At 42.4% G+C, this 27,885-nt stretch overlaps 3 protein-coding genes across 5 annotated transcripts in view; 1 reads left to right on the top strand and 2 right to left on the bottom strand.

Moving 5' to 3' along the window:
• Positions 1 to 270: 270 nt before the first annotated feature.
• Positions 271 to 8,061, bottom strand: arl13b (ADP-ribosylation factor-like 13b). Of its 3 annotated transcripts, none has more exons than XM_008300593.1 (10): positions 7,533 to 8,061; positions 5,472 to 5,542; positions 4,962 to 5,211; positions 4,447 to 4,552; positions 4,048 to 4,250; positions 3,542 to 3,656; positions 3,290 to 3,443; positions 2,728 to 2,850; positions 2,089 to 2,157; positions 271 to 1,555 (listed from the first exon to the last, which is right to left on the bottom strand). In XM_008300593.1, the coding sequence occupies exons 1-10, from the start codon at positions 7,589 to 7,591 to the stop codon at positions 1,479 to 1,481; spliced, it is 1,227 nt and encodes a 408-aa protein (XP_008298815.1). In that variant the 5' UTR covers positions 7,592 to 8,061; the 3' UTR covers positions 271 to 1,478. The 3 variants fall into 3 exon arrangements, with proteins under 3 accessions (XP_008298815.1, XP_008298816.1, XP_008298814.1); XM_008300594.1 differs by having other exon boundaries at positions 271 to 1,402; XM_008300592.1 differs by having other exon boundaries at positions 271 to 2,157.
• A 2,192-nt stretch (positions 8,062 to 10,253) lies between these two features.
• Positions 10,254 to 13,170, top strand: LOC103371318 (gamma-glutamylaminecyclotransferase). The gene is given in 2 exon segments (XM_008300591.1): positions 10,254 to 10,311; positions 11,839 to 13,170. Coding segments are annotated over 2 exon segments (681 nt in total). The 5' UTR covers position 10,254; the 3' UTR covers positions 12,463 to 13,170.
• A 1,176-nt stretch (positions 13,171 to 14,346) lies between these two features.
• Positions 14,347 to 27,885, bottom strand: part of LOC103371320 (FERM, RhoGEF and pleckstrin domain-containing protein 1-like) — a 39,160-nt gene continuing 25,621 nt past the window's right edge. The window contains exons 13-26 of the mRNA XM_008300595.1: positions 27,720 to 27,809; positions 25,098 to 25,231; positions 24,329 to 24,410; positions 24,142 to 24,203; positions 22,733 to 22,908; positions 22,518 to 22,648; positions 22,362 to 22,430; positions 22,175 to 22,264; positions 21,947 to 22,029; positions 21,108 to 21,220; positions 17,485 to 17,645; positions 16,830 to 16,937; positions 16,589 to 16,740; positions 14,347 to 15,127 (exon numbers count right to left, since the gene is read on the bottom strand). Of these exons, the coding sequence (XP_008298817.1) occupies positions 15,052 to 15,127; positions 16,589 to 16,740; positions 16,830 to 16,937; positions 17,485 to 17,645; positions 21,108 to 21,220; positions 21,947 to 22,029; positions 22,175 to 22,264; positions 22,362 to 22,430; positions 22,518 to 22,648; positions 22,733 to 22,908; positions 24,142 to 24,203; positions 24,329 to 24,410; positions 25,098 to 25,231; positions 27,720 to 27,809 (1,527 nt within the window). The 3' untranslated portion in view covers positions 14,347 to 15,051. The remainder of the gene's footprint in view (positions 15,128 to 16,588; positions 16,741 to 16,829; positions 16,938 to 17,484; positions 17,646 to 21,107; positions 21,221 to 21,946; positions 22,030 to 22,174; positions 22,265 to 22,361; positions 22,431 to 22,517; positions 22,649 to 22,732; positions 22,909 to 24,141; positions 24,204 to 24,328; positions 24,411 to 25,097; positions 25,232 to 27,719; positions 27,810 to 27,885) is intronic.

Genomic DNA, 27,885 nt, shown 5'->3' with positions numbered 1-27,885 from the left:
GAAGTCTGCAGATTTTTCACAAGCACAGTAAAGATGCACACTAATCGACAGGGTGATCTCTAAAAAGCCCAACATGGGCTCTTTAAAGATGTATGGCTCAAAAACCTCAGCCCTCGTGATAGAAAACCAGAAAATTTCCCCGACCCCGTGAGAGGCCCGAGCAGAAACACTGAATAAACATGACAAACACAAACAGGTGCTCGTCGAACCAACAGACGTCGAGCCAAAAATAAAACAGCAGCGAGCAAACAACAGACCTCAATCAGGCGATATATTTAAAACATCTTTAATTGTGCTGTTATAAAATTCAAACAGAGTAGAAAAAATATCTTTTTTTTTTCTTCCAAACATCTAGCTCAAAAACAAGAGCGCGAGCGTCGTACTATAGATCTGAAATACAATAATTGTGGGTTTTAAAGTGATATTTCGTACTTTTTTTTGCTATTCTCAAGTGCTCTGACCCAATACTGGCTGTTCCAGGTGTCGGGATATTTCCTCCCGCCCCCTTATTATCGTCCCACTGCAAACTCTTCCAACATTCAAAGAAACTTAACTGGGGCAATGGAGTTCCAGATTTGTGTTTATGCCTCTTTTTTTTCCTCTTTCCCTCCCCCCCCTCAACTCCGATGCAATTTTTAGCTATTTTCAGCGATTTCAAAGCGGAAATGGGTGCAGCAGGCAGAGACGGAAAAGCTGGAACAACAACAGTGCTGGCTCACACCTCAGGGGCACCTGAAAGGCAGCAAGTCGGAGGCTGATTCCTGCCTCGAGAGAAATATCACTTTAAAAACCAGGTACACAGTGTAAACAGCAGAATGCGTAAAAAATCTGTAGCCCTGTAGACGAAGAAAGACAAATATATGTTGTTGTTTTTTTACACTTTTAACAGTAAATAATATTTTTTTTGTGATGCTGCTGGCAGGAGACCAAAAAAATAATAAGAAAATTAGTGTTTTTCTTTTCTTGGCCGTCACATTCGTTTTCCAGAAAGCGGCCGTCGTGATGTAGTGTGACACATGTACAGTACGGTGCAGCGTATGATCCACCTCAGATTTAAAGCACTCCGCTGTGAGAAGCCACTTAAGACGTCTAGTTTTCTATCCACGCTACAGATCCCAAGGTGCAAAAATAAACGATATAAATATGGTGGTTTTAATGGCGGCGTGTGTACAAATACATAGTTCAGTAACGAGACACACAAACATGGTTATATTTACATTCTTTGTCAATTAAAAGCATCTCAGCAAAGAGTCTTTTCTATAACACTGATGTCGACGATAAAAAATAAAAGCTCAGCATCGGACGTGCAGAACCTGAAATCGAGTTCCGAGCAGGGACGTCGTTTGTTTTGTGAGTCCATCGCACTTCAGTGGTCGCCGTTTGGTTGTCTACACACCGCTCGCTTTGAAGAAGGAGAAGAAGAAAAAAAGGAGAGAGCCGTGATTGGTCGAGAGTCAACCTTGGAGCTGTAAAGGAGGTTAAAAAATGACGTCATGAGCGTCGCCGTTAGGCCGCGGCCTATTCGCCACGGGCGGGAGAGGCTTCTTGTAAAATTCTGTGGAAGGGGAGGAGAACAAAAAAGGTTTTGGCTTTGTTAGTGCACTACATCCACTGAGTCCTGGAATTAAGAAGAAAAACAAAACAAAACACAAAAGCCATTAAGATGGAAGAAGATGCTGCGCGGGAGGTTGTTTGCGATGTGAAGACTGGAGGGGAGAAATGAAAACAAGCCTGATTAAGACGTCGGCAGCCATGAAGGATCCACACACATTCCAAACATGGAGAGATGCAGGAGAAGAGAGGCGGGGGGAGAAAAAAAAAGAAGAGCAAAGTGATGCTAATTAACAGTCGGCACACGTCTCGAGGCAGACAGAGTTCAGTGTTTCCTCTGCAACACCACGCGGAAATTTACCACAAAACAAATCTTTAAAAAGAGTTTTTATCTGGAGGAAACACTGATCTGGCCCCCCCTGTGACAGATGAATGAGTTAATCCACATCCAAGACCGGGTTAGTGAGACAGTGACGGGTTCGTTAATGCATGAAATTAATTTATGGAGAGGGGGGGGGGGTTCGCAGGCGGCTTTACCGGAATGTCTCGTGTCCCCGAGTGGCTCTAGTTTTGGCAGTCTAGAGACTTTGGGTGTGGCCCATCCCACTAAAACAGAAACAAAATAAACACACACTGATGAAGACAAATGTGGGATTAGAGCACTGTTCGCTTCTTTGGGACGGATTTGACGGCATCTGACAGCAACGCCGGCTACTTTCTCTTCACTCGCTGCCTTTAATCTCCTACAATTTCACCATCAGCTGTCAAACGGCTCCATCGATCCCGCTCCGACGGCGACGATGCTCGCGTGGAGCCGAAGCCCTTCGAGGTGAACGCGGTTGTGTAGGTGGTGCTTTTTGTTGGCGGCGGAGCCTGTCGCGCCGAGCTCTTATCTAACGGCTCACTGTGGCTGCTTGTTCTGTTTGTCCCCGCGATGCTTAAAGCGGGTGGGCTGACCAAACAGCGGCACATGTGTTGCTATCAGAGCCGGGTTTTGTTGACAGTGGAGCTAAACAGCCCAGCGACCGGCACGCTGTTGCCCATTCCTCCCACTGGTTTGGAGGTAAAAAAGACAGTTCATGTGAAGGCTTATCGTGGTGAGTAAAGGCTACGAAATGGAGCTTTTTCCCCACGTGATAGAATTAAAGCCGGCCTTTAGAGAAGCAGCATGCTCACCTGGAGGAGGTGGAGGCGTGGGCATCTCCGCGGCGCCGTCCTCCGTCCTCAGCGGGTCGACTCTGTGCTTCCTCTTCAGGTGCAGCTTGCTCGTCTTCTTCTTGCTCTGCTCGCCCGCCGAGGCTGAACGCACACAAGACATTTCGCCGTTAGAATCCTGCTGCTCGTCAGACTTGCGCGAGTTTAAACTGCTCTTTGTGTCCCTTAATTATTCATACAGTCGTCTTCTCTCTCTCTCAGTTAAGCATCAGAGGGTATCAGACGGTTGCTTCATTCGACTGGATCTCGTTTAAATGTTAAAATATCTTAAGTAAACACTTGTTTCATCATTTGCTTTCAAAGGAAGAACAAGCTCCGACCTTCCCCCTCCGTGCTGTTAAGCCGAACCACATGCTGCTACAGCAAAGGTTCTTCAAAGATCTTCTCTGCCTTCACATCTCGCCACATTAATGTATAAATTCACTATAGATTTAACTGTTTTATTCAATCAAAGCAGCACACATTAGATCATTTGCTCACTTTAAACTCCTGATATGAAGATCACACGAGGACGCTCACTCACCTGAGCTGGTGTTTTCTGACGTTTGCCTCGTATCGTCCGGCTCTTCGTCCTCCTCGTACTCGTCCTCCTCCCGGTCGGCGCCTGCCTTCGGGCTGTTTGCGTCGCCCTCCTGCAGCTCCCTCTGCCTCTTCCTCTCCTTTTCTTTATCCTCGTTCTGAAAAGAACATGAAAGCCGAGAGCCATTACCCCCCGAGCTCTCCGCTGGCATCAGACACGGATAATGAACCGCCACCTCTTCCCCCGGATACACACCTCGGAAATCACGTTTCCGATTGGCTGGAAGGGGCTCTGGATGTTCTCCTCGTCGGGCTCGTCTTCTTGGATCGGCCTGCCCTCTCGCTCCGCCGCCTCCCGCTCCTGCCGTTCTCTGCGGACAGATAAGACGCTCACCTTTCAGCACAATGACCTCCTCGGTGACAATTTAGAAAACGCTGATCCGAGCTCCGGTTCAATTAAAAAGTGCATTTGTACAACCTGGCATTTCAACCGCTGAGAGGGAGTTTGCTCTTTTCGATATTTTATGGCTCTTATGGTTGGAGATAAATAGATTTTTGCAGGCGGGGGAGTTTGCACACCTTTGGCATTTTAACATTTGCATTGGTCCCGAGCTTTATTTACTATTCTCTGGCCTCCCTCCTTTATCTTTCCCCGGACACATTTATCTTTCTACATGTATATTTTAACCTCTGTCATGTTTCTGGTTTGTTTTACTGTCCTTGTTTGTTCTTGCTATCTTTTCCTCTCCCTCGCGTCCTCACCTCTCCTCCCGGTTCCGCCGCACTCTCTCCGCTCTCTCCTTCTTGTCCTGCTCCTCGTAAGCGCGCTGCTCGGCCGTGTCCTTCTGCACGCGCTCAGTAATGGCCTCGTAGTCTTTGGCAATGTTGCTGAGGAGCCAGTTCAGGCCCTTCTTGATGGACTTGTCGACCTTCTTGCCGTAGCCTAGAACGGCCGAGCACGGCTCCTGGGGAAGGAACGTATATATAAATGAAAAGACAACACATCACTGGTGCCTCTCGGTGTAAAAACACAAACACATGATTCTAATGCATGAAACGTTGGATATAAGCCGCCGCCAGACTGCAGGCTGTTTGTGTGTTCGTCCAAATGCCCTTAATGTCATTCAACGGCGGCTCCACAACAGGTGCAGAAACACTTACGATCTGACAGAGACACTTGTTCTCATTAACAAGCTTCTCTAACGACAGATTCTCAATGATGTCTGCTTCGGCCAGAGCTCCCTCCTGGTCTTGTTTGTTGGCAAGCCTGAGAGTAGAGAGGGAAAAAAAAAAAGACATGAAGACAGGGTCTGCAGGATAATTAAATACAGAAAAATCTGAACTTTTGACTACACTCAGCTAGCTAGCGGTAGAACCAACTCATCCTGTCATTTGAAAGAAAGTAAAGCAGTTCCAAGAACAGGAGCCTAGTTAGAGTAGCTGGAAAATCTTATGGAAATGTGACTACGCTGATTGTGTTTTGTTGATTAGAGCACTCTGCATACCTGAAAATATACTTTAAACTCTCTGTTTTGCAGCTTGTGCTTTGATTACTGATTAAACAGATGCCTCCAGGAATCAACCAGCAGCGCATGCATTCAACAAATTGGACTCTAGGCTGGGCAATTTCTGCAATCTCTATCTGCTCGCCCTCGTATTCATGACAGAGCGCTCACACTAGCACGGGTTTGCCGGCGATCCGCGGGTGCTGGAGGACCTCCGCCATGGTCTCCCGCGTCTCCTGGATCCGCTGGACGTCGCTGGAGTCCACCACGAACACGACTCCGTGCGACTCGGAGTAGTAGTTTTTCCAGATGCCCCGGATTCTCTTCCCGCCGCCGAGGTCGAAGATGGTGACCTCGAACTTGCCCTGCTTGAGGTCGACCTTGGAGAAGCCCACCGTGGGAGCCACGTCCTGGGGATTCTCTGGAAACGACACGTCTTTGATGAAGACTTCTGCAGCACAACTTTAAATTTTAAAAATGCAATCAACACAATATAAAAGCAGCGAGACGTAACTGCAAGCAGTCAAACACGGTGTAAAATATATATGATAATAGGCACGAAACTGAGGAGTAAATGAGGCAGTTTATTCAGAGTAAACAAGACAGGGATCAACTTAACTTTTCTATTATTCACAACAAAAAAACAAGTGCACAAAAAAATGCATTATTAAGCGTCCTAACCTCCCTGGATTCCTCGCACGGTGGCTGTCTTTCCTGCATTATCCAGCCCAACCATCACCAGAGTCACTTTCCTGTAAGACAAGAAGGAGGAAAAGAAATCACAAATATGTACGCCGGCGTCACTGCTCCATCAGCCGGAGCCAACCTGCAATCTCTGAGCCGAGGACGCATTAGTTCTGGTGACGCATTTGGGGGCACAGATAAGCTAATTAATAATCTGAATGACCAACGCAATCAGAGATGTGCACAGCGGACTGAGTGAGTCAGCAGCAGTCACATGGTGAGCGAACACGAATTCGCCGAGGCAAAGATGCTGCGGAGTGCCTCCGGGCAATGCTGCTGGTTGTTTTAATGATATCTGGCTTATTGCAAAAGTGGCAAATTGGCCTCTGTGTACATTCGAAATCAGCAAAAATGATGAAATGATCTTGTTTTAACAGCCTCTGCAGAAAGATGCAGGTATTTGGCCGATGTTAATGTTCAATAAAACATCTCTGGAATGAAGACGGTCCAACAAAGAAACAGACATCTGTAGAGGTACGATGCAGACACACAGCTGGGCAGCAAGCTCTCTCATTAATCCAAATATCTTACCATGGTCCAGTCTTAAATTTAGCTGTATTTATAGTTATGGTGGTGGTAACTTTACTCTTTCTTCCCCTCGGGGTTTAATAAAGTAATTCTGTTCTAATGGGTGTATTAATGTTCAAGTGCGACATACGTTTCTGAACAAATAATTTGTCTTAACAGTGACATAATCATAGTCTGACCTCATTTTGCCACAACTACCCTCATCCGAATAAATAGAGGAAAAAATAAACACAAACTTGTGAATAAAATCCAACTGAAGAGACACTTTTCTGAACCTTTATGAGATAGATAAATAAATAGCAAGAGAACGAAAGCATTAAAAACCCTTTTCAGTTGACGCTTATGCCGTAATCACAACAGAAATCTTTAAACTACGTCTCCTGCCCAGAAAGAGAAATACACAAAATATAAAACAAGGGAGATCAGACACTAAAAGGAGATAACTGTCAGGACCTTCAATAACAAGACAAGCCCATAACACACAAACACACTCCGTGTTCATCTCCTCGCTGCATACTTAACTTTGACACTTGCGCCGAAAAGACATCAACCGCACTATCCATCTAACGGTCGTCTGGAGCCAGCCGGCCTTCATCGGGGCAGGCTCCTCGACGTGCAGGTGAGACACCGTCTACCCAGTGGCCGCTAAACCATAACCGCTTTGTCCACGCCGCTACAAAGCCCTCACAGCAACAGGTCAAATGGAAGAGACCCACTGAATCGACCTGACCGCGGGATTAGGTGAGGATTTCTGGCTAAATCCAAAGGATCAGATGCCTCACCAGCACCACGTGAGTTAAGCACCGTCAATTACATTTTGCTGGTCTTGCTGCTTCACGCTCACGAGGTTTACATGCTGTGATTCCAGTCACAAAGGGCCTAGTACAGAAGAGGCAGCTCATTATTGATCATCTCAGTAAATGTCAGATCATTAAAAATGTCCTCCAGAGTTTACCAACATACCAAACAGGTGTCCTAAGAATCCCAAACTCTTTCTGTTTTTGCTTGAAAATGACTTATCAAGTCATCATCTCAGCTCCAAAGCAGCCTGTCAATAGGCACAGATTTCTCTAAAATTCACCATCTCTGAAGAATATTGTTTAATGCACATATTATTTATTGCAAATCAAAGGCATCAGCATTAGCACATGGCAAAAAAGTGCAATTTCTGTGCTGTGCTGGTGCAAGAAAAATGAAATATGGACCACTTTTATGACTGAAGTCACACAAAGTTGCACATTAGAGGATGTTAAGCTGATCAATACTAGTGTTTAAATATGTGATCTCTCTCTGGTTGCAGCTCATTTGAAGTTTTGCTGCAAACACAACAACTAATAAATGTGAGGAGGAGGTGTGACCCAGCTGACAGCATCGCAGTGTTTGCAGAACAACTTTGCAAACAACTCACACACAAAAACAAAAATCTGTGAGGATGAAGGTTTCAGGACTTGGGCATCATTCTGAACTCACCTCGCAGGCTCTTGCCAGCGCTTTAGCCAGTTGCAGCAATTCGCCATCAGGCTAAACATCGCAGTCCGAGTCCAGGCGACTGCGATCAAGTGGTCATCCAGCCAGGAGCGTCACTCCGCTATCCAGCCTTGTTTAGCCAGCTGATCGATTCTTGACCTTAATTAGCTACATGGCGAGCTAACTCATACTTATTCTAATGCTAGCAGCTTTTAAAATTCTCCCCCTAACCGTGATTCAAGTGGCTGTTGCCATGTGATATCGATAAAACGTGAAGCTGAGTAACACAGATTTCCCCAAATACAAAATCCCGTTATCTAAGGTTAGCTAATGCTACCGTAGCTAGCGTTAACGGTATCTTGTTAGCTCGTTTATTTATAGCCTCAGCACATGAGCGAGTCCGTTACCTCATAAGAAACTGCTGCACTCGCCGGTAAAAGGCGTCGCTGTGCCGTCTAACGCAGCCATATTAGGTATTTTACTCACGAATCGCTTGGCTACTTAGCGTTAGCTGATTTGTAGCCTGTCTGCTTTTGTTTACGCCGTCTTTTCTGCTGCTAGGCTGCGAACGTGATGGCGTCATCACGTCCGACGTAACGTGCGTCGCTCCGCGTTGAGGTGAAGAGTTTGTTGAAAGAGCGACTCCTGTGGGCGAACAGATAACCTGCAGCTGGAATATGAACTGATCGAAGACAATTATTGATTGATTTGTTGTCTGTGAGACGAGAACACAAATAACTTTATTTAGAATTTGTACATACGTGTTTACAGATGGCCTGGAAATGACATTTAAGTCATTTCCAAGTAAATATTCTGAAATAACTCTCTGATAGTGAACAACGTTTGCCTTTATTTTTAATTTATTTTATTTTTTTTAAATGAATCTGTTTTTGCTGCATCCCCACCCTGTGCTGATATGACTTGATTTTAAATGTAAATAAGTAACTTCAACATACAAACCAGAGGGGATAAGTGCATACACCAAGTTAAAGGCATGCAGGTTTGATTGACTTGTTTATGATAAAGGATGTAAAACCCACTAATGTTTTACATCCCGTCCCCTTCAGCTCTCTTAAGAGAAAGAAAGAGAAGGACTGTAGTTGGTGCCATATTCACCACCAAAAAACAACATATAAATAGCAGAGAAATTCAAAAGAACAACCTTGTAATAATACAAACTGTAACTGAAACTGTGAAGAATAACAGAAAATTAATTGAACAGTTTGTCACTGTCATGAAATGAAGCAGGAGTTTGCTTTTTTTTTTTTCATAATATCCTTTATAATATCTTGTTATCTCTCCCTAATCGGCTTTTGTAGATGATCTATTGTATAGTTCTAGCTCAGTTTATTAGGTTTTTGATCATCCACGATGCCTGTAGCTTTTAATTACAACATTTCTCTTTCATAACACTAAAGTGAAATGAGCTCAGAGAGAGAGAGAGAGACGAAAAGACAGACCGAGCCACAAGCGCATTTTTAAGGACAAATCCCTTCTTATTGCTTCACCTGACTTACTGATTTCCTTCCTTTCTGCCAAACCAGAAAGTTTATTAGATTTTTCCAGCCTGCCCGGCCGGAGTCGGCGGGCGTTTTTGCTGCTGGACTGAATGTCAAGTGTCTGCAAAGATGGATGTTAATTCCTGAGTTATTGTTCCGGCTCATCTCAGCAAACACTCACAGGTGACTGTGCAGCCGGGATGTCGGATGAAGAATGTTTGTGTTTAAGAGAGGAAACAGTGATCTCCTCCTGAGACAACTTCACCGACGTTTTTATGAGATCACTCTGCCACAGTCATGATCTTTATTTGTTTACTGGGATCTGTTGTAGGTAGACTGTAAACAAGGGGTTTTAATAGGCTGTGGGACGGAATCACAAGCAGCAATGGACAGTTAAAGACACGTGATATATGATCATTATATTTAGACTGGTAAGAAGTACCCATTATTTGTATGGGGGAGACTTTCTCATATGTGTTATGAATGAAAATTCAGCTATATGTATCAAAAACAAGAGTTATGACTATATTTAAGATATCTTGGATACAAATGATCCATAGCCTAAATTAATTAATGTATGTATAGTTATTATTGTTGTTGTTATGTTATTAAATAAAGTAAATAGATTAATAAAATGAAAATCTGGAGAAGAATTTTGGATTGATTGATTATCTTTAATTAAAATTTGTTTTTAAAACCTGTTGTCTGCGGTTGTATTTAGTAAGGGTTTAGTAAGGACTCTCCAAATAAATAAAATTTCGATTTTCAGCCAGCATTTTTTTCTTATTAAAAGAAAGAAAGAAAGAAAGAAAGAAAGAAAGAAAGAAAGAAAGAAAGAAAGAAAGAAAGAATTTATTAATGTTTTTTAAATAACAAAAAGGCACTATCATTGCTAGACACATGTACAAGTAAAATACTGTTACAAAGAGGGGGAAACACCCTAAAACTAACAAATAATAATTAGCAAAATGTATTTTTCTTAAAAACTACATTATAATCGCTTTAAGGGACTGAAATCAAGACACAACTCAAATAATTCCCGTAAAACAATCTTTTTTTTCTGCTTATTTATTTAATCATATATTTATTTATTCTTCAGCTGGACTTCACATAATGTACTCACGCGATTAAGTGAGGTTTTATTGGGTTATACAACTTTTTTAAACCTTTTTTTTTTTTTTTTACATCATCCGCTACTTCCGGGTTCGGCTTACCTCTTTCTGCGCATGCGTCAGATGTCCCCGGCTGCAGCGGTCGGGAGGATTCTGTGCTCCTCAGTCAAGGTAAGACTCCTGCGCTGTAAATAGGTTAGTAACGCGTTAATAAAAGCGACTTATTAACGAACAGTTTATTGATAACGATTCAGGCTCGAGGACTTGCACAGAAGTTCGTTCGCATTTGTGGTGTTCCTGTCGGTTTAATTCAGACACATGATCAGACGGGTTCAGTGGCTGCAGAGCAAGTTTTGAAGCCTGGTTCTGCTGCCTTGTTACTGTAATAACTGTAAAAAACAAATGTCTCTCCTGAACGATCTGCTGCAATGAGCTGAAGACAGCGTTTGTCACTGATAGTCCCTCACAATGAATGAATTACTGAGCTGATGTTATTTTGCAATAACAAAGTTCAAAGAGCACTGATATGTGATTATTGAGATCTCTGTGGGAGGTGCTGATAACATGAAACACACCCACACAGTGTGCATGCCAACCCTGGGAATCAAAACCACATATAAGGGTGAAAAACATGTCTGCTGTAGTTTGCCACAGATGCAATGAGGTGGAATTTGCAGAAGCCCCTCAGTGTCTGACTTGGATCCACATTTCTGCTTTTAGCTTCTTTATCATTTTATAAGTTTGTCTTTTTTATTGTATACCTATAAATCTGTTACAGGGTGTGTCTGCACCAGTCAGTCTGAAAGCACTTTAATTTTGCACACCTATGGCCAAAGTCTCCGGAAATATCCTGGCTGAAAAACAAGGTGATGATCAGATTCAAATAAAAACAGTATGAGCCAAATTGCAGCTCATGATATTAATCCTCAAAACCTGCAGCCGGGTTTAAAAAGGCCTCAAACAAATCACCAAAACTGCACTGTTTAGCAGAGCCGGAAAATGTAAAAGCAGAAGTTGGATGTCAAACTTTCCGACGGTCCTTGAAGTAATCATACATCAGAAGAAGAAGACGTTTATGGTCCAAAACACAACAAAATTTCGTTTGGTGTTGTCTCTGTAGCAGCTGATGTGGTCACAGTTCTAAGAAAGAAAGAAAAAAATGTTAAAAGATGATATAAATCAGAAAATAAAACAAGTTTAAAAATGAGGGGAAAAAATGAAGGAAATTAACAAAACTAAAAATCACTTTATACTTTTAAATTTGCCAAAAATAAATCTTTTTCATTATCCAGATTCTAAAACAAAAAAACAAAAAATTCTGCATCTCGTGCCGCAACCGTGAAGCCATTATTGACTCAGCTGTGACGAACAGTCAAGTGTCAAAAATTCATGGATGTTCACCTGAACTGTGTTTGCACAGAGCTGAAAGGAATTAAATTGAAAATCTAAGTAGTAGAATGTCTGGCAGCATTTTTCCAGTATTGATAAGTCATGTGGGCACTTGAATAATGCTGTACATGTTGTTTCTGGGACTTTTAATTAGAAAAATAAATGAAAACTGGAAATATTTTTGAGTTCTTGCTGCTTCTTCATGCTTGTTCGGTCTCCTTCGAGGACTTTATTCTGAAAAATGACCCCAAAAAATGGATGGTTTAGTTAAAGCTGCCAAATACTCATCCTCTTTTCTTTATTCCACAGGTGCGTTCGCCGTCCTCCATCCTCATGACTCACGTCTTCGTCTACGGCACCCTGAAGAAGGGCCAGCCCAACTACTTCCGCATGCTGGACGCCGCCAACGGGAAGTCCGAGTTCCTTGGCTCGGCACTCACCGTCGAGAAGTTCCCACTGGTGATCGCCGGCAAGTACGGCATCCCCTTCATGCTCAACATCCCCGGCCAGGGCCACAGGGTCCACGGAGAGATCTACAGAGTGGACGACCAGATGCTGAAGTTCCTGGACGACTTCGAGAGCGTCCCCACCATGTACCAGCGGGTCGGGGTCAAGCTGGAGGTCAAGGAGTGGGTGGGAGGTGGGGAGGCGGCGCCGTCGCCGGGGAGCATCACCGAGGCGTTCGTGTACAACACGACGACCTATCAGCCGGACTGGCCCTCGCTGCGGTGCTTCGACAGCTACGACGCGTTCGGAGATCACGGCTTCAAGTACACGTACAGAGAGGAGCGAGACTGACGGAGCTCGCTGGGCTGGAGCTGTGATCTACCTCCCAACAACGTTTACGGTGGAGCATACATCAAAACAATCCTGGTTCCTGTAGCATTCCTCAGCTCCAGTACAGATCAGGGTGCAGATTGTCTTTATTTTTGACTTAAGATCAACAAGGAAGTATTAAAATGAATCTAGAGGGCTTTTTTTTATTCGTGTAAATCCCACAAATATGAGCTGTATCGTTAAAAATGTCCCTGTTTACTAGTTTATGCTCATCTCAGAGGCATATATCTGTGATTACACCACCAAAATGTCCCCGTTTACTAGTTTATGCTCATGTTAGAGGCATATATCTGTGATTACCCCACCAAAATGTTCCTGTTTACTAGTTTATGCTCATGTCAGAGGCATATATCTGTGTTTACACCACCAAAATGTCCCCGTTTACTAGTTTATGCTAATCTCAGAGGCATATATCCGTGTTTACACCACCTGTGTGACAGCTAAACATTAATAAGTGGAGTTTTGGTGCTTGCTGTAGTGTTTAAATGAAGGAGGAGGCTTTTATTTTGAAAAACGGCTCCAATTCTACTCCGTGATGCAATAACCCTCCCACTGTTTTTTTATTTTAAATCTCAAAATATGAATTATGACAATCACTTCATGCACACATGAAGACAGACATAAAGGGTTTTCCTTCTGTTTCTGGTTGAATTTTGTCATTGAATCGTCTGCAGCCTTGAACTGAGGTTGTTTCTGTTGTTCATACCTGTGAGTGTGACTTTTTGCTGGACACAAATGGAGAGACGTGGCTCTGAGCAAAGCATTCCAGATGAATAAAACAAAATAAAAGCTTGTTGAAGTTTCTTTTGGAGGTTTTTCAAAGTTATTTTACCAAATTCAAGCTTCACCGTCAAACATATTCAGATTTTTCCTCAATAGTTTTTAAAAAAAAAAAAATCATCTTTCTTAGGAGCTTGTGTTCAACAAAATCTAAACCTTAATATTTGTATTCCTTCAGATTTAAGCTTGTCAAATAAATTTACCTAATAAATAATATCATGTGGTCTTAATGCTAATATTTTAGTTAGGTACATTTGTGTTTTGTATAACATTGTACAGTTGAATCTGTTTAAATTATTAAATCTACATAATAAATATTATTGTCGGGCTTAAACAATAATATTTAAATTACTCAGGACCCATTTATGTCAAAAACATTGTCGACCATTTTATGTAAATGAGGTAAATATACATAATAAATATTATTGTCGGATGGTAACGTTAACATTTCATTAACCAGTTAAATCTGTACTTTCTTTAATAGTGTAGAGTCTTAATGTTAATATTTAAATTAGACACATTTCCTAAATAAAAAAAATCTACATTGAAGTTCTCAGGTAAATTCATATTTTAAATATTGTCTGGTCCTAATAATACTTTATTCGTAATTAGTATTTTATGTAATATTCCCCATACAATTTATTTTTATATATACAATTTGTATAATGAAAAAATATGGTAGAGTGCTTAATATTTAATTTAACTTTAATATTTAGATGATTCAGGTTAATTTGGGTAATAAATAATGTAGGGTCTTAATTGTAAAGTTTGTATTTTATTTAATTTTGTAGGATCATGACCTTTACGTTCAAACTAACCAGGTAAACTTGTATTTTGTAGTTTAAAAAATAGCAAAGTGAACTTTTAATTTTTAAACTTGTGAGTTAAATTCATAGCAATGATTCTATTTCTGTTTTTTGGCTCAACAGATGTACATATGGCCGTTAATTTAACAAAAAATATTTAAGCCTTTTGGAAGTTTTCCCCTGTTATTGCTTTTCAACACTGAATCATGGTCAATTAAACTAAATGAACTCATTTTTCCTTTACAAGAATTTACCCCAAAAAGATTTCTACACAGTAATGTCCATTAATTCAAACTATAAAATCTAAAACCAGTGGCCATGATTCACGGTTAAAAAGCAAGTAGACATAAAAAACAAAAAACAACACCATCAAATAAACAGACACATTTCTAAATAACGTCTTTTTCTTTTTTTTTCATATGAACACATCTTTGTCTCATCTTTATTCAAAAGAGTAAAATCCAGAAAGCTGGAGGAATACTGAAGAGAAGGTAAGTTGGCGATCGACCAGCAAAAAATCTCAGTTGGCTTTGGAAGCAGGTTCAAAATCAGCTCTGTCCTCTTAAACAAGACGAGAAGAAAAACAACAACGACAAAGAAAAAATGATTGAGAAGAACATTTCACAGTGTATCAAAGGACTGTACAAAACAAAGTCGCCTTACAAAAAAGGAAAAGATGATTTCTGTGTTCAAATCATCAAACTATGTCGAGACTGTGACACCGATGGTTTTAAAAAAGTGTGTCCACATGCACACATATAGAAAGGTGAGCAACATGGTGCACAAACTCTTTATGATAAAAATAAAAGCCCTCCGTATATGAAGCTGTGGTCCGGTGGGCGTGTGCATGTGAACGACACTTGTGAAGGAAATAAAACACCGAGATTCTGTGCTTCCAGTTTGGCACCGAACACAATAATGACGCGACGGCTCGGCTCTAATCTAGTGGTGTGGAAAGTGTGTAATCAGAGGGAGGGTGGAGGAGGAGGCGGAGTGGGAGGACCTCTGAGTGGAACGAGTGCGAATCAGCCAGTCAGAGGTATTAATTAGTGTCTGCCGGAGCGGCCGCCGCTTCCTGTGGGCGCAGCGAGTCTTTTCGTCAGTAAAGGTCTTTCCTGGTGGCGGGCAGCGAGCGGCTGGCGGAGCAGGTGGCGCTTCGGATCACCTCCATCCACCTGGAAATGAGAAAAAGAGTTCAGTCAGACAATTGACAGTGTTAAAGATCATGTTGGATGTTAGCTGTAGTGTGTGGCAGCGACAGCCAAGCGAGGTCCTCTCTTGGTAGAAGGCAGCTCCTCTTCTGCTTTTCACTAACTCGTTTCCTGTTGCAGCCTTCTCTTTTCAGCTTTCTTCCATGTCTGATCACTTCCGACCTGGTTTTGTTTTTACCTTTCGCGAGAACATCAAGTACGTCATCGGCGGTGTAACAAACAGAGGGAAACCCACCCCCACCGACCGACTGATCAAGAACCTGCCCTGTGTGGTCCATCAGGACGACTTCTCCAAGTCCCAAGACCAGATGGAATTTGGTGAAGATGGCTTTAAGCAGTACGATGTCACTACTGCTCTGGACATGGATGCCATGATGGGTACGATCTACGCATGGCTGGAGAACCCGGTGCACACCCTGGACACCGAGATCGCCCCGAAGTCCGACCACAAGGAGGAGGAGACTCACATCCTTACTGTGGAGGGCTTCCTGCTTTACCCCTACAGACCTTGATCAACATGCTGAACCACTTCATTTCCATCCCATATGAAGAATGCAAAAAGAGGAGGTGCGATAGGAACTACACGGTGCCAGAACCTCCCGACCAAGAACTTCTGCTACATGAGAACATAAGACTAGCTGGAGTACAGATGCTTCTATTACTGGGTTTTATGGCTGCAACTGAACATCTTGTGGACGTCTGAAACAGGAGATCTGATTCAAAATGTTTACAAGCCCATGCCGCGATACAAGCAGCATCCTCGTCGTCCCATCAACATCTCATTACTCGCAGAGCTCATGCACACAACCATCCTTGTTTTCTTGAAATAACAGAAAGCAAAGATGCTCCTCGTGATCCAGATTTTAGCTCTAGAGGAACAGCCGCTGCTGTTGTCATGCAAAAGGCCATCGATGGAGTCAAACCCAACTAAAACTCATTCAGCAGCAGCAGCTGAAGACGCGTTTTTAAGTGCACAAGTCATAAAGTTGCACAAAAATGTCGTGCTGGTGCAGATTTTGGACAGAAACTTATGCAACGCACCGACTATACAGAGTGTAAATAAGAGCAGAACATCCAGGACGGCTGGTGGACTTTCAAGGACGCGGATTGGTTTAAATTCACACAAAAGCCCTGCAAAGTCAGGGATCTCTCACACCACGGCCACGACCTTGTCAAACTCCTGCCAGGGCAAACAGACTAAAGAACAGCTTCTACCCAAGAGTCATTGCCCTGAACGCCACAAATTCCCATTAATCATTCTTCCTGAACGCAATATCCCAGTTGTTTTTATATATTTTTGTATTTTATATTCAGATTGTTTTATCCTACATATGTTTTACTTAATAACATGCACTGAAAAAAACTAAATCAAATATGAGATGCTCAGGTGTGAACTTGTGCAACGGCCCCTTGGTGAAAACCCACCGTTCAAAGGTGTACTCGCTTTCTGATCTGAAATAGTAGACGTGGGATTTGAAGTGGAGCTTGAAGACGTAATCCTTGTGGATGTTTTCCGACTCCGATGGGACGGTGACGGAGTAGCCGAGCAGAGGGAGGCTGGCCAGAGGGTAGTCGTCCTGCGGAAAGACGAGCCGGAAAACTTACAAAACTGAACCGAACAGACATCAAAGCGCATTTGAACAGAGACCATCCCTTCATCTCTGACCTGGTGCGACTTGTAGAAGAAGAGGCTGAAGTTGGTGAACACCACCCAGAGCTTCTGCCAGCCGTTGCTGTTCTTGAACTTTCTCAGCAGGTTTCCCGAGAGCTGGTTCTGCAAACACAAAGAGGAGATTGGTTCGATAAAAGACGCCTGACTAGGATGTTAAAACGGAGGGAAAAGGATGGGAAACATACATCTGTCAGGTTCCATCTCCAGTTACGCTCTTTAGTTAGAAGGAAAGAGCAAAAAATGACTAAGATAGTGTGTGATTCTTTGACAAAACTGTTTTTTTTTAGAGGGTTCATGATACCCCTTGTATGGATCAATACATTCTGGGGAGTTGCAGTACCTCTCCACTCCAGCAGGTGTCACTAAAGGACAGGCTGTTTGTTGGAGAGAGAGTCGGGGCCCCCTGAAGTCTGCTGAGGGGCCTCATCAACTCACTACTGGCCTCTAGCACCGTCAGAGTGGACGGAAAAAAACCAAACGGAGGCAAAGATGGAGGAGACAGACGGGGCGAAAGACAAAAGCAGAGACGTGAGAAGGAAGGACGGCGGGACGGACAACAACAACAACAATAACAACAGACCAGAGAGCAACAAACAACAGGAGTGTGATGTTTGTGGAGAGGAGGCAGTGAGGAAACACAGTGTGGTACCTCCACGGCAACGCTGAAGTCCACCATGGAGACGCTGGTGTTGCGGTGCCAGCACACGTGCACGGTGGTGTTGCCGCGGTGACCCTGGCGCTCTAGAGACGAACGCGAGCCGCAGAGCTCCTCCTCCGACTCCTGCTCGCCGCCGCCGTCCTCAGAGAGCTCTGGGGAGGATAGACAGGATGGTTAGAGGGAGGAAGTGCAATATAACTCCATACAGTGATTCATTTGTCATGACTCAGCCTTCAGATCATGTCTACATGAGGAAAACTTTGCTCTTATGCAACTGATTGTAATCATACATACATCAACATTCACCTTCTAGGAGAAAGATTATTTATGTGCACGGCTAGGAGTTGGTATTTGAACATTTATTTTGTTTTCATGTCGAAAATGTGTTTAATGCCCATGTAATGGTGCAGAAAATTAGTTTCTTTCGTCGTTTTCAATGGGAACATGGAACATTATTGGTTTTTGGGGTTCTTTTTGATGACCTAAAGATGGCCAAAAACAAAACTAAGAGCAAGATTTCTTTTTCTAGATCAACCACAGGCCTGTAGTACTGCTTTACCATTTTGGTACAGTTGTTTTTGTACAAGTTAAACATGCATTTTAACCTTTTGCATGTTTGTTTTGGCAACCGCCACGTTTTTACTCGCCATGATGGATGGATGGATGGATAGATGGAGTCCCCTGGAAATAAAATGGTGACTCTACAGACTACAGATCTTCTACTGCTTAGATTTTTCTCTGTTCGTTTCTACACTGTCTGCAGTTCAGCTGAAAACTCTCAGAATTTTTGCCAAGCAACTGTTGAGTCACTATTCACTTCACGGTGACCCCACAGAAGTTTCATTTTTTATCATCTAGCTACAGTAAAGGGTTTATTTCAAAGCCATTCTGGTGATTTTAAGCTTAGCGTAATTCCTCCCCAACAAACCTACGAGTAGTTCAAGGATCTTGCTTGGGTTTAGAGGGACAAATATAATGATGCAACAGAAGATTTTCTCAGGGTTTGTGTTGGTGGAAAATATCTTATTGGGTCTCAAGGTGCAATATGCAAGATGTTGAGCAGAAATGTAAGATTAATATCTGATATGTAAAGATGTAGTGAAGACTTCCTCTGTGTGTGTGTGTTGTAATGTGAGTTTCTTTGTTGTTGTGCCGGTCGGTTCAGTTGTGTTTGCATGTTGGTACACGTTAGTCCCTTCCTTTGTTGGGCCGACATCAAAACAGCAGGTGAATTATATCTATGCTATTTATCTAATAAACTCTTTAAATATCAGAGAGTTTTTTCTGCCGTTCTGAGGCTCTTGTTTGTGTCGCGTTTGTTGTGCCCCGGTTCGTGGAAACAGAAACACATGGAACGGAGCAAACAGCGAGACAACACTGGAAGGAAGGAAAGGGTTACTTCTTTTTGCTCTCGTGGTTGTAAATGAAACTGGAAGGAGTGGGGAGGTGTGGCCAACACGCTCATCACAGAACCTGTATTCAGCAGCAGTGTTTTGCATTCTTGTGGTTTTGGCGCTAAAATCGTAACAACAGCAAAATAAGGAATACGAGTTAGCTCTGTGGTTTGCTACGTCCTAACAAACACTTAGGATGGTAATATTTCTCTGTAGTCTTGAATCTTTACGCTCCAAATTTGCAGCAAAAAAAGCTAAAGCTGTACTTCCATCAGCCTGAAGTGACAAACAGGTAAAAGCACAACTGCGATTGTTGCAAAGCTGGTTGTCTCATAAAGAAACGAGCTCTGCAGCATCCTGAGGACGGTTTTATTGCACATGACAGGTTGCAGGTGGGGGGGAACATCTTTGGCATGCTTTGTTTTTTTGGTCCGGCTGCACTATTTAGTCACAAAATCCCAGCATGTAAAGCACACATAGAAAGCTCAGAACAAAGAGCGGAGCCGAAACTCTTTTGTTGTCACTTGTAAGGAAATACTCTTTAAGCGTTCCAGTTAAAAAATGTGAGAGATAATGAAGACGTCAAAGCGAAAGGTCACCGGGTGGAGGCCTCATTGAACGGCGTGACAGGTATTTAAGATGAAGAATGAGCGGAAAGGCGACGAGAAAAGAGAGGCGACAGCTGGGGGACCGGACCTACATATATCAGGTGACATTAAAAATATGATGAAAGACCAGCTGGGACAGTCCAGAGAGATTATTCATGAGCTGCTGAAAGCCGCCGCCTGAAGAAGAGAGGGAATGAAAGGCGTCGTCCACGTCTGCGGGAGGAATATAGGTATGCGCTGGTCTGTTTCCCTTAGAGAAAGACCTTATTGATGGAATATCAGGGAAGACAGAACAGAAGGTCCCAGCTGAAGCCATTGTGTCACGTGAACCCTAAAGCTGCCACAGGGTTTCTATTTCAAAAGCCAGAAAGTGTAAAGACTGGAATAATAAATGGATTTTAAACTTTCAGACAGTCTTTGAACTCATCGTGTGATGTGTTGTTTCACCAGGAACCAAATCTCGCTTTAAAAATGGTGACATTTGATTTAAAAATTGGAAACATTCCAGATTTGTGGAGATGAACGAACGTCACAGGAACATGTTTACGATTTAACGTTCCAATTGTACCCGCTGCTCTTATTCTGGAGGGTACAGGAAGTCGTAGGAGGGATTTCGCAATTTTAAAAAAAGGTGTCAATGTCGGTCATTTCGAGACGAATTGTTAGATGAGTAGGAAAACATTCAAATTAATACAGTGAAATATCAATAAGTATGGAAACAAATCAGAGAGATTGAGGTAAAACATCTTTCTTGACTTATTGTGCAGAGTGGTGTGAAAAAAAGAGTTTGTAGAGGTTGTACAAATGCAAATAGGAAAATATTTATAGTATGTAGGGCAGTCTTTTTCTTGTGTACATGTTGATTCCAGGTTTGGAAATCTTGCAGAATAAATAATCCCAAAAAATCCTTTTTGACCTCTTATGTGTGGACATTACCTGACCACAGTAGTTAATTATTTTATTCTATTTTATTCTATTTTATTTAGCATTATTATTATTATTTTACTACTGTTATTTTATTTATTTATTTATTTATTTTTAGATATTTTTAAAAATATATTTTTATTTTCTTTATATATTTTTTTTATTTATTTTAATTTTAAAAATGCATATCAAACAAGAGCTCGGGTCTTGAGAGGTTAAAGAAATACTTTCTTTTTATGACATTCTAACTGTGTCGTACTGTACCGAGGACGTTTCTGAGTTCTTTCTACTTGTAGTCCTGGTTGTTCTGTTTCCACAGAGGTGCAGGACTTTATATTGCCGGAAAAAATGAGCCAACAGTGAGTAAAAATGCAGGAACAAATAGAGCAAATGACACCCAGAAACTGGGTTCAGAGGGGTTAAACTCAGGGATTTTGTCGAGAGAAGCAAATGTGTCAACAGTGCTCATGACTTAACTAAAGATTTTTAGGACCTTTGTTTTTTTGCAGGGGAAAAGGAGAAGAAAGAGAGCCGGGAATAGAAGCCCAGCATCCAGGCTAACCCTCATTTATTTTTCTGGTTCACAGAGTCCTGCCAACACTTGGTGATGAAGCGATGTTTGGGTTTATTGGTTCAAACGGAGGGAAAGTTGAAGCGAGCAAAGCAAGGAAACAGAGGAAACACTCACTGTTGTCGGAGAGGCTGGTGGAGAGCAGATCGGTGGAGGGGCTGCTGCTCTGCTCCGCCAGGTCAATGGCCATCCTGATGTCCTCCACCCAGCGCTCCATCTCTGACGCACAGCTGGAAACGAGAAAGAGACGACAGATCATATCAGCTGAAACTGACGAGCCAAACATCCGCTCAAAGAAACAGGGAAAGTGAACCGAGGTAGGACAAATTTTGCATCATAGTGTTTCACCCTGTTCGACTGCACACAAGATAAAGTGTTTTACTTTTTAAAAAACTTTTTAAACCTCCTGTTTCCAAACTGCTGTTCACTGTGATCCAGCAACGTGTCTTTTGGCTGATGAAGGAAGTTGGATCGCAAAAAACAAAGCTGAAACATGGAGGTAATACCGGGCACCAAACCTTAAAACGAGCCTCTAAAGCAACATAATTGGTCCGTCTGCTTTTGACATTTTATAATATATTTTACTTATTTTTTTCCACCTTATTTCTCTTTCGTTTGTTGGAGAACTCTACGAGAGCAACTCCAGCTAACCCCCAGTGAAGTCAATCAGCACAGCCCGTATAATGGAGTCTGCATTATGCAATCCACACTGAATGGAAAATAGGTCGCCCAGTCCGACTTAATTCGAGGACAATCAAACTGTGGCAGAGGTCCTGCGGAGAAGAAATCCATTTTTAATGAGGCTGACCCGCATTAATCTTTAAAACTGTTATTCTTAGAAGCACCCGGCTTCCATTCATAATGCAGCTTTCTTTGTTCCCCACACATTTTTTAAGGATTCAAGGCCTTTATTTTCCCCCTTTTACGGATGAAATCTGATGTGTGTTAATACGTACCTGGCCGCCACCACCACCGACTGGCGCTGGCCGAACAAGGTGAACGAATGAGGGACCCCCCACTCCTCCTCGCTTTCTCTGATCTGCAGGAAAAGGCGCATAATTAGCAAAATTAGCAAATCAGTACCTATAAACCCCAGCTTTCCAGAGTTTGAGTCAGTGTAAAACGCTGCTAGCTAAATTTTTGTGCTGGTTAATCTTGCAAAAACAAAAGGTATGATGATGCACCGTCATGCCGTAGAGGGGCAGCTGTCCGTGGACCTTGAACTGGTTGGACGGGGTCATCCCTCGACTGGTGTACACCAAGGAGTCGCTGAACTGGAAGAAGAAGTAACACACAACAAAAAAAGACAGTGAGGGATGTGATTTAGAAATCCTCGGCGCTTTGTTTTCTTCGCAGACGAGAAGGTCCTACCAGGAAGAACATCCTCTGCTGAAGGCCCTTCCCCGACAGCTTGCTGAGGCAGCCGAGCCGGATGAACTCCTGCCAGACAGAAAACAGTTCAAATGAAGTCAAAACAACACAGAGAAAGAAAGCTGGACTCAAGGATGAGTCAAAGGAGAGTCTGACCCTTCCAGGAGTGACTAAGTTGTCGATGCCGGTCAGATCTTTCTTCAGCTCCAACAGCTTCTGGAAGTTCTCCATCTTCATCATGGTGCCCTGAAGCTGCAGCACCATCTCGGAGATGTCGGCCAGGGCGGCTGGAGGAAGATGAAAAGGACGGTTTTCATAAATGAAAATCTAAATATACACGAAGGAAGGTGGACACGGGGCCACAAGCGCACCTCTGCTGTCCCTGAAGTCGTCGTGGGTGGGCGGGTAGTGCTTGCAGAGCCTCTCCAGGATGAGCTTGTAGTGCAGCAGGCGGTGGAGCGGCCTCAGGAGGAAGATGTTGAGGGGAAGGTAGCAAACCCGCTGCTGCTCGAAGTCCCGGCACAGAGACTCCACCTTCCGACTGGACCTGAGGACGGACAGGCCAAGGGTTCGTTTATTTCTGACTGAACTGCTGAGATTTGTTCCTCATGCATAAGTTATTTGTACATGTGACATATATCTGTTGAAACCCTGATGTAGTAGATTTTGCTTAATTGGTTGTATTTTCACTCCGTCTCTTCTTCACATCACGTTTCAGTTTTAACTTTCTGAATCCCTAACCCACGAGCAGGTTTGAAAGGCATGTTGTCTTTTAAAAAAAAAGAAAAAAATGCCTAAAAATTGCAGCATTTGTCATCGTCAGAAACTGTAAAAACAGAAAAAATGCTTTGATTTTCAACTTTCCGACTGTCCTCGAACTACTTGTCTGTGATGAGTCGTTCCGTAAAGGAAATTAACTAAATGTGAGCTTAAAATCGCTAGATTTAAAATCAAAATCACTTTCTTCTTCTTAATTTTTAAAAAATTCTTTATTTATTAGTTTCACCAACTTTTAGTGATCGGTACAATTTATGTGCCAACATGTGCGCAATATTATCATTATCAAAAAACTATTTCCCATCAAAAGAAATAAATAAAATAAATTTAAAAAAATAAAATAAGAAGAAAAAGAAAGAAAAAACTAAACAAAACATAAATTAATAAGTAAATACATTTTTAAAAATTAAAAATAAAGAAAAACGGGAGGTCTATCAGAACATTAGGGGGCGACCATTACATTCTCTTTGACTTTGCAAACACAAAATTAAATTTAATTTTTATGTGCGCAACCCATTTGTCCAACATGCTCCAAACCTGTCTTGTTTTTGATTCATAAAAAAAATCACTTTATTCTACACGTTTGCCAACAAATAACCAAATTATTTAACTTGATTCTGTACAGAAACACAAAATATTCTGAGCTCCTTGGTGCAACTGGGAATTTATTAGCAACTCTGGGACTGTTTGGTGCAACTCAGTATAGAAAGTACTTTAAAAATGTACATAGTTAAATAGCAAGGACCTTTTTTTCAGTATTGCCTGGAGGAATTTTTAAAAAAAAGTTGCACACATTGATTCCAATTTTCTTCTATTTTTGTGCACTAAATATTACAATAAATGTACTTTTTGTTTGTCTAGTTTTTATGATTTGCAGCATTACAGCTTCTCTGTTTCTAGCTGTCATTGTGTTGTTTCCAAAGAGGTGCAAGACTTTAAACTGCAATAAAAAAAACAGTGAATAAAACCAATTTCTTGCTGTTTTCACCATTTTGCCACCTACCTACAGGCCCGCTCCAGCTCCACCAGACACTCTGAATGTTTCTGCAGATGAACCGTCAACTGCTGCAGATGCAAAACGAGACACAGATGAAACCCAGATGAGCAACGGAGAGCGACTTCCTTTCATTATTTTAATCCTGCAAATGAAGGATTTCAGTGCAAAAGAAAAGAAAAAGGAGCAGATTTACCCTCAGGCCCTGAATGTTCTTCAGTAGAACATCACCGATTCGCTGATAGTCTCCTTTAATGTGGGCGTTGGACCGGCCCTCCCTGAGAAAAAAAGAGAATTTTTATTTAAGTGCAGTGACGTTAATCCACCAGTAGGTGTCAGAGCAGAGCCGAGGTTATCACACCAGATTGGAAACTCTTCATTCAGTTCCCACAATCCCATTCATCTCGCGTCCTCCTGCCTGTCAGCGAGGAGATTCCCACTGGGGGAGGGAAGACGTTGAGTCGCGCACATGAGTTAATTTAGATTTCTGGTCTGATTTGTGGTCCAAAAGTTCCAAAAAAGTTGTGCTGTTTTCCATCAACAGAACCGTTTATGTCAGGGTTGATCTGCAGAGTTCAAACCAGTTCACTGGCGCTCTGGTTCACCTCCGAATCTGGGCCACCGAACATGTTTTTTTTGTCTGCATTAGCATCAACAAAACTAATCTGCACTTCCTGTTCTGTGCTCGTTTGTGTTTACATCCCGCTTAATTGCGTCGATCACGTAAAAGCCGACCGTTTAATCTCACTGTTTCCATTTTTCTAAACTTTTCCTCCCATCTGGATTAAGTTCATTTGGATGGTTTGTTTTCCAGTTTTTTTTTTTTTCTCTCCGAAAAAAAGAACAGAAGGTTCATTTGACCCGCAGCTTTTTTTTATTTTTTATTTTTGCCAAATACCCACATCTGCGAGGCTTTTCTGTTTCCATTAAAGCTTTTCTGTGAATGGGAACAGGCCGACACTGACCACTGAGCCAGACGCTGCTCCGTCTCTTTGAGGAACCCCTGGTGGAAGCTGTAGACCGGGTCGTAGCTGGCCGAGATCAGGCTCTTTACGGACTCTGGAAACGCCTCGTCTTTGCCCACGGCGCTCGGGAAGGACTGGAGGATTGACAATGAGGCAAAAGAAGGACACTGATTAGAAATGTGGTCATGTGGGGAAAGCGTATGGATGATCCTTATGGGTTCTGGAGATGTGAAATGATGGTTAAGATAAATCCAACTAGATAAATAACAGAACCTGCAGCTACTTTAAAAGTTTAACATTACACGTCTAAAAACTGCAACTACTTCCAAACACCGACATGCAGAAGACATGCATTCCTTCAGGTAATCAGACGGCGACTTAACGAGTTGGCTTTGTGTCTAAATGAACGTCTTTCTGTCAAGGCTGCAACCACACAAGGTTTTAACATTTCCACATCATTTCAACACATGCACGAGCTCCACAGATTTCAGCATCAATATTAGTCATCCGTAGCACAGCTTTCATTAATCCTCGTTAACTTTGCTCAACAATTTCACATCTGTTCAGCTACAAACTGAAATGTTCATCCACGGTATCTGCTCAAGTTCCGTGTGTTGCTGTAGGACTATTTCCTCTGAGTTGATTAAACAGCACACGTAGAACGACATAACCAGTAATATAATTAAATGCTTCTAATTATTAATTAACCTCGATGTGGAGACAGGATTTAATCTCTTAAGACCTGGTGTCCACATGTGTGGACATCACATTTTGGGTTATATTACCACAGTAGTTAATTTTTTAAATTTGTTTTTTATTTTTATTGTTTTATTTTTAGTATTTTATTATTGCTTTATATATATATATATGTTACATTTTAATTATATATATATATATATTTTAATCTATTTTTATTTTCTTTCTATTTTTTATTCTCTTTTTTATTCAAATAAAAAATGCGTATCAAGAGCTCGGGTCTGAAAGGTTAAATGCCTGCAGCATCAAACAGCAGCAGGACAACAAAACAATTGCATTTGTGACGTAATTAAAGACTCGTAATTGGAGATTTAGTTATTTGGTCAGCCCTCAGTTCAGATTTAGTCTCTTGTTAACCAGTACATGATCATGGTTTATACACCACTTGGTGTGTGATTCAATCTCTCGTAAAGGACGAATAATTCACAACGCTGCCACTTTAACAGACCGATGAAGCAGCGATGTGACACATTCACATTACTGGTTTGATCCCAGTGGATTCCTGAATGAGAGGTCTGCAGGTCAGAATGAGTCATTTGACCTGAAATAGCATCAAAATCCATCTGACACACATAAATGAGGTCTGATGTGAGCACACTGCAGCCCTCCTGACGCCGAGGTGTTAGATTCCCCCACAGAGTCGATCAGGACAGCGTCTAGTGCAGACGGGAGGCCGTCCAGCTGTTTGACAGAAGGACTGGATGGGAGAGAGGAAGACGAGCGTTGGATCTCAGGCCTGAGCGGTGCCAGCCAAAGAAAATATTTAAGAGGTTAGAAAAGAAGGAACGCCAGCACACGCCTTCCTCCCACATCAAAGAGGCTGGAAACTACTGCTGAGGAGGAAAACAGCCGAGAAAAGGGCTGAAGAGAGATGTTTCCCCTCCACGTCCAAGGTCACAGGTCGACTCCTCAACGCCAAGGTGGAGCAGGCAGGTGCTGGAACCTGCCGTCCCCACACTGGTGGTCTTCACTCATTACCCTCCTGCTGCTGTTTTATCCCTCATTTGTCAGACAGTAAAAACAGACAGACAGTAAAGTTGGATCACATAAAAGCACAAAGACAAAGCCTGACCCGCATTAAGCCGCACTTTCATCCCGGGATTTGGGATCCAGACGTCGTATTTATGAAGGCGGCCTGAGTTTTTTTTCCCTCTGTGGTTTTACTTGTAAACTAAAGAGCCGGGAGCTAAAAGAGCAAACAAGCTACAGGTCTGCTCTCTTTAAAAGGAGGTGAGCTCCAACACATGGGTTGCATTGAATGTTAAAAACTTGGAGGCTGCATTTTCATCTCTCATCGTGCCTGTGCAGAAAAAAAAAATGCTCGTAAACCCTCAGAACCTCAGTGTTCAGCTGTGGGCCAAACTAAATGCACATAAAAGCCCGTTTTCTGGAGTCCAAAACACTGGAGCACAGAGCTCCAATGTAATATTAATGTCAGATTACAGACAACAACCACGATTTAGATTAATAGTTAAAACTAAAGATGGGTAACTTTTAAAATATTTAGCTATAAAAAAAACACCAAATTTATATCTGATTCCAGATCTCTGGCTGCTCAAACCACCTCTGACTCACTGTTCCAACACACGAGCTTTTAAAAGATTAACTTTAGCTCGCTTTCCCAAAATTCAGGCTTTGAAGCGACCTGCTTTGACTCACTATTCCAGGCACCAGGCTCTAAAGAGACCAACCTTGGCTCGCCGTGTGCTTCGGGGAGTGTGATTGGACTTGGCCAAACTGGCTCCTGGTCTTAACACAGATGGCTTTATGATTTCTGTCGAAGCCAGATGAGAATGACTTCACAGTTTGGCTAGACGAGGGCGGACAGGACACACAAACACAGAGCAGTACAGAACTAAAGCTCACCTCTGTGATGACCTGCAGGTCTTTGAGGTAGGTCCGCTCCGTGGTCAACAGTTCCTTTGCTATGAAGTAGGCCTTGTCTGTGGGAAACTTCTGGACACAAACACAAAGATGAGATCGATCCAAACTGTTCTCATCTTCTATAGAAAACAGCTTCAGTCCTCAGCAC

Source organism: Stegastes partitus, unplaced genomic scaffold (assembly GCF_000690725.1).
Source record: "Stegastes partitus isolate 25-593 unplaced genomic scaffold, Stegastes_partitus-1.0.2 Scaffold1563, whole genome shotgun sequence".
NCBI classification, from domain to species: Eukaryota; Metazoa; Chordata; class Actinopteri; family Pomacentridae; genus Stegastes; species Stegastes partitus.
This window is presented reverse-complemented; position numbering and strand designations above follow the sequence as displayed.

Bases quoted from the DNA above. Each gene is read 5' to 3' on its own strand.
- arl13b (XM_008300592.1), bottom strand. From the start codon at position 7,591: ATGTTTAGCCTGATGGCGAATTGCTGCAACTGGCTAAAGCGCTGGCAA. The intron at 5,543-7,532 runs GTGAGTTCAGAA...CTTGTCTTACAG, and splicing joins CGCTGGCAAGAGCCTGCGAG to GAAAGTGACTCTGGTGATGG. The intron at 4,251-4,446 runs GTAAGTGTTTCT...TTCCTTCCCCAG, and splicing joins ACAAGTGTCTCTGTCAGATC to GAGCCGTGCTCGGCCGTTCT.